This window comes from Neospora caninum, chromosome VI (assembly GCF_000208865.1).
Source record: "Neospora caninum Liverpool complete genome, chromosome VI".
NCBI lineage: Eukaryota > Apicomplexa > Conoidasida > Eucoccidiorida > Sarcocystidae > Neospora > Neospora caninum.
In genome coordinates this window covers 1,381,103-1,393,716 of record NC_018392.1, presented here as the reverse complement: position 1 = coordinate 1,393,716, position 12,614 = coordinate 1,381,103, and the positions used below count along the sequence as shown (strand labels likewise).

At 58.3% G+C, this 12,614-nt stretch overlaps 1 protein-coding gene across 1 annotated transcript; it reads right to left on the bottom strand.

Annotated features, from left to right (window-relative positions):
- Nucleotides 1–1,790: 1,790 nt before the first annotated feature.
- Nucleotides 1,791–9,652, bottom strand: NCLIV_017110 (conserved hypothetical protein; the record flags this gene model as incomplete). The annotated part of the gene is made up of 8 exons (XM_003881903.1): nucleotides 1,791–1,956; nucleotides 2,202–2,277; nucleotides 2,770–2,860; nucleotides 3,437–3,536; nucleotides 4,130–4,202; nucleotides 4,610–7,741; nucleotides 8,584–8,842; nucleotides 9,287–9,652. 8 exons carry the CDS (start codon nucleotides 9,650–9,652, stop codon nucleotides 1,791–1,793), a joined length of 4,263 nt encoding a protein of 1,420 aa, XP_003881952.1.
- Nucleotides 9,653–12,614: the final 2,962 nt, after the last annotated feature.

Here is a 12,614-nt window from a genome sequence, read left to right as displayed (position 1 = left end):
CGCGATGAAAACCCCTCCAACAGTCTTGCGACTTGGCGGTCTTTGGGGCATTCGAAGACCCCGCTTCTCCGTAGCGGCGGGTCTATTCCCACGAACCGGTCTCTCTACCCTTGTGTCGCGATTAGTTGATCCATACCCGCATAGAGGATTTACCGCTATACCGCACAAAAAGGATCCGTGCATCCGTGTGTGTGTGACGCTCGGCACTTCACCTGTCGGTGAAACGGGAAAATCCGACTCGCGCCTCATCTGAAATTTTGCCTCACATGCTGTGGCTGTATAAACACTTCTTCTCAGCAGTCATTTTTATAAGAGAAGGCTCATGGATACGGGGATCGAGACGGCATCGCGCATATGTCCAAACCTTTCCAGGAAACAGTTCCTTTGCCTGCGCAAGTCCTGAAACAAAACGCGCTGTGTACCCGACCGTCGCAGTGGCACCAGCCGCGGTCCGCGGATGACTCTGTAGCCCTCCTGTTCCGTGTCCCATTTTCGATTTTCATGAGCAACACAGACGTGTGGGAAAGTTGGTGGCCGCCGGTGCGTCTAACGTCGCGAACCCTTCAGGAAGGCGTCGCCTTTCTGTTTTCTTTTTGGAGATGAGCTCCGGCTCCTCAGAGAAGCTCTCCGGGAAGTGGAGAAGCGAATGACGCTCGTCTCCTCCAAGATATGGTCAGAGAAGACAGTCAGAACGCCAAAGAACAAGCAAGGCACACTGCAAATCGCGTGCTGATCGCAGTTTTAGAAACGAAGGCAGAAAGCACCAACACTTCCCAGTGCATCCGAGAGTGATGATCCCTCCCTAGTAGATGACCTTCCAGTGCTTCACCTACTGAGTAACTCTGGATGAGCACTTTTTCCCCCCGGCATGTAGGGATAACCCTCGACTCGTTCATGGTCTATCCCTTGTTCTTTGGCGTTAAAAGGCAGAAAAGGATCCCTCCTGTTTGGTTGTAACTGAGGATCACTGTTTTGCCTTTCTGGACTGAGGTACCCCCTTCGGGATTGCGCCGCTTCCTTATCCTGAAACAGCGGCGCCGTCAGCCTCTTCTTCTACGGTTACTCTCATGGTTTCCATCGCGTAAAAACCGAGCGGGGCGCACGCGAGACGCATGAACTGTCTTGCCTCGTTTTCTTTCGATGGGAATTCCGAAGTCATCTTTCCCCGGAACGGGACGTGTTGTTTCGCGTTCTGTTTGCCGGAAACGCGATGCTCAAATCTCCAGCTTTTCCCGGCCTTTGAACGCGACACGTAGGCGCAAGCCTAAAGCGTTAAACAAAACTGCCCCTGTTTTCCTTTCACACCCGCGCGAATTTCGCCCGGCGTTCTACCAAACACCACGCTAGCCCGACCGATGCAGACCGAAACCCTGAAGACGGACGTACGTATACGTACACGTGTATATGCCAATGTGTAGAGAGATGCATACACTGAGGTATACGTGTATGTATATGTACACATCTAAAGGTGGTCCCAGGTAGCACCTATGCCTTCACAAAAGGTGCGACTAGAGGTATCTGCCGACAGATACCAGAGAGGTGAGCTCTCGACTTTTCTTCGCTTCTCCGTGAGCAACAATTACGGATCCCCTTTTTCGATTCCGCCCCTGCAACAGGCGTGGCTTTATCGGCGCGAAATCCCTAAATATACGCAGATGCACGTTCTTGTGCTCATGAAGACTCACAAAGGAGATCGATATCTAAGCAGATCTAAATACTAGCACTGGTCATATAGAGGCGGGCGAGTTCCATGACCTGACGGAGGAGTATCGCGTGCCTTCACGGCATTTTCATGACAAATCTTCAGAGGATAGCGACTGCGCGACCGACTCTGGCTTCGAATGTGCCGGGCGGCCTTCTTCCTGATAGCCGGAGTCGTCTTGAGGCGGGGCGACTGCGGGAACTAGTGTAGGATCGAGCAGCTGGAAAACGTACGGCAAAGTGAAGACCACTCCGCTGCACACAGGGATTCCGAAAAGAGTTACACAGAGAGAGGCACGAGCCATGAATAAACGGTCGAAAAAGAGAGAAAGAAAAAGAGACACAGACGATGCCACACATCCCCGTCACGGGACTCTCAGAAGTCCCCGCCCTCCGCGCACACAGGCAGCGGGAACACCCACCGCACTACAGGACCAAGCCCATCACATGGGCGAGAGGCCGCGAAAAACGCAGACAGGCCAGAGAGCGAAGAATCTTACCTAGCGTCACCAACAAATGCAGCGTTCAGCCAAGAGTCGATACAAATAGCGCTAATCGGCACCTGGGGCTCCACCTCTGAAGACAAAAAAAAACACGGAAAGAAAACGAGTGACACCATTCCTTAGTCTTGTCCTGTCTCTGTGAAAACAACGCTTTCCCCGAAGCAGAGACACGACCTGTCTCTCTGGATAAAAGGGAAACCTCTAGAATTCAGTCGAAGCCTGTGACGGTTAAGGATCTGTACACACTTGTACATGCGTGTGCCGTCAGGTGCCGAGATGGACAACGAGTTAGAAGCGCCAAGGCATCCTTTCGTGGTCACAATACAGGCGATATGCAGCAACATACGACAGACTTACCAGTCGGGCGGATAAATACATATGCATATATATATATATATATATATATGTATATATGCATAGGCACTCAAGTTTGAATGTAGGTAAGCTGTGTTCAGGTCGACGCCGCTTCCAACAGCCTGTGCGGAACACAGTTTCTCGCGAAGCCTGTTCCGCGCGACAGTCCAAAAAAGGGACTCCACGAGAGTGTCATAGTTTGTTGCCTTACCCCGGACGTAGTTTCGAATAAGGAGGAAGCGCAGGTCGTCGTCCGCGCTCTTCTCCAGGCGACGGACGCTGATGGAGCCGTCCATACACCCCTGCAGCGACAGACGTTCAGGCGCGTGCAGACAGAACAGAAATCACAATTTCGCGTGAGAGAGTTTTTTCTCTCCTCAAAAGCACCCAAGCCCTCAAGTGAAGACTGTTGTCCAGTCCTGGGCCCCCCCGGTCTTCTGTGTTGACGCCGCTGCTTCATAAAAGAAAGAGTCGAGGGGGAGTCCCCTCGGAGAGAAGAGCGGAGACACGGGAGAATGACAGCGCAAGGCAACGAATCGCGAACAAGCGAATCTCTCGAAACGAAGGGATAAAAAGAGCGCAGACGCATGCGAGGTGGGAGAAGGGAAGCGCAGCAGGAGGAGATAAAGAACGGCAACGGAAGAACGAGGAAGCCATGAAAAACCGTGAACGAGACGAAAGGGGAAAGGGAAAAAAGAGATGGACACGCGGCACAACGAAGCAGAGGAAGACGACAGAACCCCACGACTGGACTGGAGGGACCGGTCCACCACGACGCAGAGCATGTAGACAATGCCGACGAAAGACAGGAAAGAAGCGGGACACCAGCGGAACCGGGAAAAGTGAGGAGCCATTGGAAACGGCAAAAAGAGACCTACCGCGAGAAGAATCGTCACTTTCGAGTCCCAAGCCTCAGGCGCTTCAAGAACGTAAAGGTAGGCGAGAGGCATCCCGCACGTGAGCATACTCGTTGGCACCCTAAGAGAGGAAAACAAATGGGAAAAGCAAAAGGCGCGACTTTTTTACGCTGCCCACGGACACAGCAAATCTTCGCTTTTTCTCTCGAGCATGCGACAGCGAACAGCGAACTCTCGCGTCTTCACATGCAGCTAATTCCACCCAGCCCTACCCACAGTTCAACCCTGTATTACTTAACTCAGTTAATTAGTGTTAGGTTTGGTATTCTGTACCAACCGATCTAGAATCGCCGAGGGGCTGAGGCTAACACGCGCTCCTAACGGCGACTCCGATTTCGTCCGCAGCCATCGCAAAAAAGTATTTGGTGTGCTGAAAATGCGCACATTTGCTCGCCGCTACACACAGCCTGCCGACACAGACCAGTCGACCACGCATCTCCAAGAGTTCTGCATAAAAACCGCCCCCTTTCCACCGTACAACTGTTCAGATACATATATATATATATATCCCAGTAGACCTTGGAGCATTTACGAGAAGTTGGAATTTTCATTTGGACAAACGGGCTGTCTCGCCAAGTCCACCGCCGTCCAGCGTGCGAGGTGCTGTGGTTGGGAGGCATTCGGAAAACAGACGCAAAGCGCGATCCGACTCACTGGCAAAGACAGCGCAGGGTCCGTACACTCCAGACCGTGACGAGCTGGTTGCCGCTCAGAATGAGGACGACCTCTGCATCCAGGGAGGACAGCAAACGCACGAGAACTTGCTCGAGATCCTCGTCTCTTGCGTTCCGAGGCAGGGAACTAAGTCTCCTCGTCCTTTGTCTTAACCCCCCCCCCCCCCCCCCGGAGGGTCAAACCCAAGGAGAACCCCAAGAACTCAAGAAACTTCAGGGCAAAAAAGCGTTTATCTGGCGTTTCGACGGGTCTCCTGTCGGCCCAGAGCGCCGGCTTCCAACGGGCACCTAGGTTCCCTCGCCCGTTCCTGTCGAGTCCACATCCCTCGCAACGCGGCCTGTCCCTGCCGTCAACCAACCCCTTTCTGTCTGTCTGTCCCCGTCTTCGCCGCGAAATCCCTCCGCCTCGCCTCCCCTGGGTCTAACGCCCTTTACGACCAATCGTCGAGAGAGAGCTTACCTGCGTATTTGGAGAACTCCATTCGGCTTACATCCGAAGTCGCGAGTTTGGAGCACTCGAGGAGGCAGTAGTCGCTGAGGGCAAACACGGCAACAGTGCCGTCTCCGTACCCGATCCAGAGCTGATCGAAAGCAGCGACGGTGAGGAGCGCGCCGACGTAGCGTTGTTCGTCTCCGTCCTGCGAGGCGAGAGTGCGTCTCCTCCGGTCGCATGCGTCGTCGTGTCCGACGCAGGAAGAGCTCTGCCAAGCGCCACACGCTCTTCGCGCTTGTGGACCAGCTTCGCTTGCCTCATCCGAGAAGGCGGCTTCGTCGACGCGGCCGCTGGTCATCTCCACGTGCTCGTTCAAGTACGGATGCGTCGGTTCGTCACGAAGAAAGATCTCGTCCGACGGGACCGGCGACGGCGAGGGTGGCAAGGAAACCCTGTCTTCTCTCCGGACTCCGCCCTCGGGGCTCCCCGAGTCTGGCGACACTCGGGCCCCACAAAGACGGAAATCACGCGTACCGTCTTCACTTTCTGAAGGCTCGCCCTCACGCCCGGCCTCAGATGCCGACGCGTCGTTCGGCGAAGGCCCAGGAAACGCTGACTGTTTCTCTGCCCCCGCACTTTCGAGGCTCGACACGGACGAAGAAGGGGAACTCGGTCTCAACACGGCGCAGTCTTTGCCGGTGATCTCTTCCGGCCTCTCCCCCGCCCCACTCGCCTCCTCGGCCGCTCGTTTCGCCATCTCCGTTTCCAGCGACCCGCGTGCGCCGAGTCTCTCCTCGCTTCTCGGGTTCTCTGCGCGGCCATTGACTCGGTCGTCTGACCGCGGAACTTCTTGGCGGCCGTCTCTCCCTCTCTCCTGATGTGTGCCCAACCGGATCTCCTCCCCGCCAACGACGCGCCCCGGCACGTCTTCTTCCTCCTCCGCCTGGGGCACACTTCCGAACTCGTCTCCATTCCTTGCCTCCTCACCGGTGCCTTGCCTCCGAGCGGGCTCCGGGTCCGCGCGCCGTCCCTCGTCACCTGACGCTCCGCTCTCTTCTGCCGACCGAGGCGGCAGGCCGTGATTGTTCATCTCCGGAGGGAGCACCGCGTCCCCGAGGCGACGGGAGAAGTCGAGTTCCCTCAGCCCCCCAGGACTGGGACAGTCGGAAGCGAGAGACACATCTTCCATCGCTTCGTCTTCGCTGGTCTCCCTTCCACGCAGTTGACTCGTTCCGCTCTTCTCCCTGTGGCCGTCGACGGGAAGTTTCAGGCTCGAGAACGCGTCTCGCCTCTCCTCTTCCCCGCCGTTCTCTGAAACCGACAGACGCTCGACAGAGGTTCTCTCGGACAATCTCCCGCTGCCGCCTGCCTCGGCCTCTCGCTCCACTGCAGCGCCGACGCCGCCACTTCCGTCTCCCTCGCACTCCCCGCGCGTGCGCGGCTGCAAACTCGCCTGGGTCTGTGGAGAGAAGCTGTGGAACTCGCCGCCGCCGTGGACGGAAGAGACGTGCGTCACGTCCTCCAGGGCGCTCTGGAACCGCTCTTCGTCGTTCCCCCTGGGGGCTCTACGTGAGTTCTCGCGTGGACTCTCCACGGACTCCCTCGCTGCTCGGTGGTCTCGCCGCGGCCACGCGCCGTGCTGCTCTTCGCTTTGAAACAGCCGCGCGGCAGGTTGCCGAACGGAAGAGACGGCGTCTGCTGGGGTGTGGAGCTCCGACCTGTCTTCGTCTCCGAGGGTACGTACACTCGCCTGGCCGCTGCTTCCGCTGTCGCGGCGGGCCGAGCGCGTCTCCGCGACGGCCATGCCCAGGCCTCCCAGCAGCTTTTTCGCGTTCACACCGCGCTTGGAAACGCCCTTCGACTTCTGGGAACTCGAGGCCTTTTCCGCTGGCGAGCCGGCCCCGTCAGGCCTGGCCCCGCAGCTGTCTCCGAAGAAGGCCTTGTCCGGTGTCTCCGAGAGACACGCAGGCCGCGAAGCTTTCTTCACCTTTCTCCAGCTCTTTCCTCCCTTCTTCGCGCCGGCGGATCCCTCGTCGGCAAATCCCCCCAGCGGGGCGGCGTCTTCGCCGTCCGTGTCGCCATCTGAGAGGTCGATTTCTGCCACGGAGCCGACGGCGTGGATCGCTTCAGCCACCGACACCACAGACGCGTGCCGCTCGCCCCGCGCCCCGACTTCTTCCCTTCGCGACGCGGCCGAGTCGCCCCTGTCGGACAGAAAAGGCACTGCTCGATTCGCGAAGAAATCTTCTGCTTCCTTCTGACTCTCGCCCGGAAGGCCTGCAGACTCTCGCAGCCCCGAGTCTTCCGCAAAGGCGCCTTGCGCCGCGAAAGAGCCTCTGCGACGGCCTCTGCGCGGCCGCCTGCGACAGGCACCCTCACTGGAGTGGCGAAGGCCTTTCTCCCGCCTCTCAGGGCACGCGGTCCCGCTGTGGGGACAGGTGCGGCTTTCCTCAGCCCGCAACGGCTCCTCGCCGCTTCTGTCGCCTGGGCGACGCATGCGGCGGGCGGCCTCGTCTCCCGACCGCGGAGACAAAGACGGTCGTTTCGCCGAGGGAGCGGACGCGTCTTCGGTTCGGTCTCGCGAGAGACTGGATGCCGAAGACAGGGACTCTTGAGACACCAGGAAGGCAGCCTCTGCGCGGTTTCCAGGGAAGCTGAGGAGGTGAACGAGTTTCGTCGAGGGAACTTGCCACACAAAGACGTGGCCCCGGACATTTCCCGCAATGACAAAATGAACAAACTCCGCGAACGTCGACTTAATGGTCAACGAACTGATCGCTAGACAGGCTGGAACCCCCGCAGGCGTCTTCGTCCCGTCGCCCTCAGTCGGTGCACGCCACTCGGAACTTTTCCGCTCCTCTTCGCTTTCTCGCCTGGCACCTGCGCCGTCCGAGACAGGCGCAGATCCGTCTTCAGTATCCTTCTGTTGGCGGCCTTCCTGGCCGTCAAAAGACCCGCCAATCTGCCTCGCGGCCTCGCGCTTCTCGCGTTTTGCCGAAGAGTCGCCGAACCCGAAGAACCCGTTCCCTTTCCGACCGGGCGCAGCGTCGCTGCCTCGCCCCAGAGGATCGCGACTGAAGGTGAGGCCGCCCCGGGGCGGCAAGTCGTCAAGGGCCAGGCCAGCGTCGAAGGACACGCCTGCTGCCGAGTAGGCTTCGCCTGCAGAAGAAAACACAGAGGCAAAAGAGGCGAGGAAGGCAATGGGAAAAGAGAGAGGGAGAGGGGAGAGAAGAAAAGGGAGGTGAAACGCGTGAAAAAGACGGATAGGGCGAGAGAGAGAGAGAGAAACGCAAAGATGGAGCGGAGCAACGCTGGACAGGCTCGGAGAAGCGAGACTTTCTGCGAAGCCACAGAGTTTGTTCTTCGTCCGAATGATGGGGCTTGGGAGGCTTGCACTCCCTTTGTCGCGATGTTTTTGCGGTCCGTTACGGTGCATGCGCTTGACTCCTTTTCGTTCACTCGTCGTCTCTCAAGGTGGCGAAGGACGGGGAGCCGAGGAGAGCCAGCGGAAACGCGCCCGCGCCTGCTCGGTCTGAACCGTCCGCGCGAGCACCAACCGCCTGCCTTGGAATCATGTGTTTTACGGGAAAGCGGCAAGTGTCTCTGAGACCGTCGCCCCCTCGCGAACTCGCAAGGCCTTTCTTCAGCAGCCACATTCAACGTCGACACCGCCGCCTCTCGGCGCTCCTTTGTTCGCCTCTAACGAGACGCGAACCTTCTCTCAGTTCGCGCCTCTCCCCGTACGGAGACTCGCCCCCGCTCTGCCGCTTCCTCGACTCCTTGTGGCACGGCTTCGTCGCGCTTTCTCTTACCTCTCGATTCGTTGCTTTCGCGTGTTTTTTCTCAGCCAACCCCTCCCTTCCCCCTCAGAGCTGCTCATGCCTGTGAACGTGCGTTCCCGAGAAGCCTCCTGCCCCACCTTCTTTGACGCGCGTTTCCTCACTCTGCGTCTTTCCTTCCTTGCGCCCGTTTGCGCGTCTCGCGGGCGTCTCTCCGCTTACTCGAGTCGAGTTCCAAGAGCTGCTCGAACGTCTCCGCCTTCAAAATGAAGACGCGTCCTCCCTGTGTGCCGCAGAGAAGGACGCGACCGACACCGCCGATTTTTCCCCCCACAAAGCAAGTCAGCGGCTCGGGGACGGCGACGCGCTGCTGGAGGCGACCGTCGAGGAGGTAGCGCTCGACGACGCGCGGCGTGGCCACGGCGAGGCCTTGCAGTTCATTTCTGGGGCCTTTGCAGACCACGATTCCGATCACCGGGCCCTGAAGGCGCGCAGAAAAACGCGACAAAGATGCACGCAAGCGCCGCGGACCTCGCAGGCGGGGGCTCTCTCCCGGGGCAGAGAGCGAAAGAGACAGAGAAAGACGCAGAGAAGCGGAGGCGACCACACCTGGGGTTTCCAGAAACAGCGAAGAAAATCGGGAAAGGAGAGAGACAGCAACTGAAAGCGGGGGAAGGGCGAGGGGACGGGAGGGGAGCGGGGGGAGGGGGTTGGGTGGAAAGAGACTGAGGACACAGGGCCACGCGAGCGCGTCGACGTTGTAGGTCGTGGCATTAAAGAGGAGCTTGAGAGGTCGGTCGGGGGAGAGCGAACTCTGAGACAGGGGAAAGATTGAGCACACTTTTTAGGGAGTAGAAGTACGACCAGTTGGAAGTGTTTCGACAAATTTTTAAAAGACAGGATGCGAGCCCCCGAAGCGCCTTACTGGTTTTCCCGGTTGATTGGCAATGCCGAACGCTTGGGCAAGTTGGATGGCGTTCCGGTGTTTATGGGCTCCTCGCCACTTGAATAGGAAGTCGAACCAATTGCCCCCACTGTTTCTTTTCGATTTTGACAGCGGGCTCTGAGCGGCCTGTCTCCGATTGTCCTCATCGCCTGAGCGCGCCCCCGACGGAGGAACAGAGAGGGACGGAAGCGATCCCCGGCGCCAAGGCTCATTCGATGAAGGCTCTCCACTCTGGCTCCCACTGGCTGCTCTCGCCTCGCCGGCGTCTTCTCCAGGCGAGAGAGACTCCGGAAGTCCCTCGACTGCAGAGACTCGCACCTGCTGATGAGCCCCAGACGCGGACATTGTCTCGGGAGAAGCGAGGCAGGAGAGACAACCGGGAGGAGACAGAGTGAGGGGACAGAGGGAGACAGCGGGAGTGTATCGAGGGCGAAGAGAGAGCGAGAAGCGGCGGGAGTCGCAGGAGAGCGACAAGCAGCGAAACGCGGGCACACGGAACGCGCGAAAGAAAATGACGAAGCGACAAAAGGGAGACGCGTGGCGATACGAGAGGGAACACACAGCTCAGCAGAATTCCACAGGGAGATCGCGGGTACGACAGAAAGGCAGGAGTGAATAAGAGCTGCGAGATGCACTCCACCCCGGAAGAGAGGCACGACAGGAGCCGCGTGAGTCGCCGTTCTCCCTTTGTGGTTTCGGGTATTTTCGCGTCCCCTTCCCGAAAGCACCTGCAAGTGGGTCGGCCTTCACCTTCTCCAGAGAGCGTTCATTTCTGGAAGGAGCGGCGAGACGAACGGTTGTCAAAGATCTTGGAGCGAACGTGGTGGACAACGAGGACTGGACTGCGACAGCGAGAAAGCGACTGGAAGCGGGCGTTCTCACGACGACGCATCCAGCAGAGCACGGAACGAAAGGCGGGACGGCGAAGTGCCAAGAACGTAGCAGAATCTCGTCGGACAATCTCGGAACCTGAGCAGATGGACTTCGCGACAGTTTGTTGGCGAGGACAAGAACGGACTAGAAAGGACGAAACGCGCGACAGCGGGAGAGTGAGACGTCAGGCCAGCATGTCCGGCACGCGTGGCGACGAAAACGACTTTCTCGCCGGGCAAAGAAGAGGCGACCGCGGGGTCAGCGGCTCTGCACACCTTTCGGAAGTCGGAGTCGTTCACACGGACCGTTTGCCTGGCTGTTTGGTCGGTAGAAGCGAAACGAGCGGCGGGGTTCCAGGCGGAATCCAGAACTCGGTAGGGGAACCGGGAACCGCGCATGTACGTGCCCGTTCTCACGCTGGCGGCCGCGTTGGAGTTCAGTGCGCAACAGACAACGAAAAAGGAACAGCGACGAGCGGACGGGGCGCAAGGACGGCCGGGAAAAAACGATGCGAAACTGAGTAGCGACGCCCGGCCCCGCCCTCCGGAAGTGACCACGAAACGCCTACGTTTCTTCGTCCGTTCGCTGGGAACTTGGGCATTAATTGGCTTCAGGGAGACACAACGACGCGAAGAGTGGCCACAGAAGAACGCGGTATCTCAGCGAGGAGTTCCACAAGTTCGCGCCTCCAGGGAGGGAAGGGATTTTCCGTCAGCAAAGTGGCGAGAGCAGAAGCAGGCGCTGGCAAAGCTGTGCGTTCCTGGGAAGTTTAGAACGGGGCACAGCACCTAGCCTCCGTTTTTCCGAGAACCCCCTGAAAAAAGGCGCACCTGTGATCCGCTTTCACAGACCAAACTTTCCAACCACACCACGGAAACGCTGAGCCAGCGGGCGAGGAATTCCGCACGAGTCGCGAGGCGAAGATGTCCCAGTGTACACGGGGGGAAGGCGCCTGCATGCGCTTGATACACACGCTGCATTTTTCCCACATATGGAACAAAGGAGGAATGACACCAAAGTGCGCGAGAAGCAGTCCGAAAACTTTGGCAGAAACAAGGGGGATGGCGGCGATCCCTGGCTCGGGCGTTCCCGGTTCGCGACGCAGCGCACTCTGGATTTAAAAGTGCTTCTCGGATCGCACGTGTTCACTTTGGAAACGTTCTCGGCGCAATGAAAAACAGATGAACACTCCGTCCTTTTCCCGCCAAGCAAACGTCTCTTTTTTAGAGGTGAAGGGTGACTGTGACGTCCACGTGGTGTCTTCCAGTGGAGAAGACGGTCCTCAGGGGAAGGGGGGATCGACAAACGGGATACAGAGACCAGCCTGTCGCACACGTATGACGCTGTTAAACTTTTCAGAACTGCTGTGTCGTGTTCACTCTCGACAGCCTCTTCCCTTTGTCGCGCTGCATCCTCTATGTGTTTCAGGCGCTTACTCTTTGTCTTCGCAGGTCAGAGCGCAGAGGGGAGGTCGGCAGGAACGGGGTTACGTGGCTCGCACTCTTTGCTCCTCGCGGGCTCTCTCCCAAGTGGAGAGGCGCCTCCACCGGACATTCATTGATTTGTTGAGGCTGAACCGCTTCAGCAGTTAGGCCTCTCTGAGCGGGAAAGATACGACCGTGATGTCCTGCACAAAACAGTTCCACGGACATCGCTTTGAGAGCCTCGCGTTCGCGGGTGAGGCCAAGAGCGGAACGCGTCTGCTGCGTTGCCGTCGCTGTGTCTTCGAAACGTACCAGTTTCCGTTGCTACGTTGCTACTGACGGCCGGGAGGAGAGCATTCTTCGCGAGCCGCAACGCAGTGAGTTGCGGAGGCATTCCATGCCTAGTGATGCGCCCCGTCCCCCTGGACTGCTCAGCAAGGATGTGCATCGACACAGATTACACATTTTTGTTTGCCTGCGTTGTGCGAGGAGACGGAGCAAGCAGTTGGGCGGGAAGAAGGCAGCTGTTGAAGCGGGGACGCACCTTGTGCAGTCATACAAGCAGCATCCTTACAGACCAGAGAAAGACCGACACCGCCGCTGGCTTTTTTGTGACACACTGCTTGTCCCGGTATGCGCCCCGCGGATACTCGTATGCACTGACGTAGGCTCCCCCCGCTCCAAACGGACCATCGGCAAACTTGTCAATCACAGACTGCAGCGGTTCTTGTAAAAAAAAATTGTACGGGAGCAACAGGGGGTGTACGGAAAGTCGCGTGGCGTGTGTTCTGTTGGAAGCGCTGCCACAGAAGCTGAGCCGCAGCTGCGCGACAGTCTCATCACAAGTTTTGCTTCTCTGTTCTCCCCCGAGTGTTGTAAAAAGGCGCGAGATACGCTGGTGAGAACCACAAGCAACTTGTCAGAACACTTCTGTGTGTAGAGTGCGCGACACGAGTGGCGGGACGGCAAATTGAATCGCGTCTCACTATAGGCCACTAGACGCCAAGCCC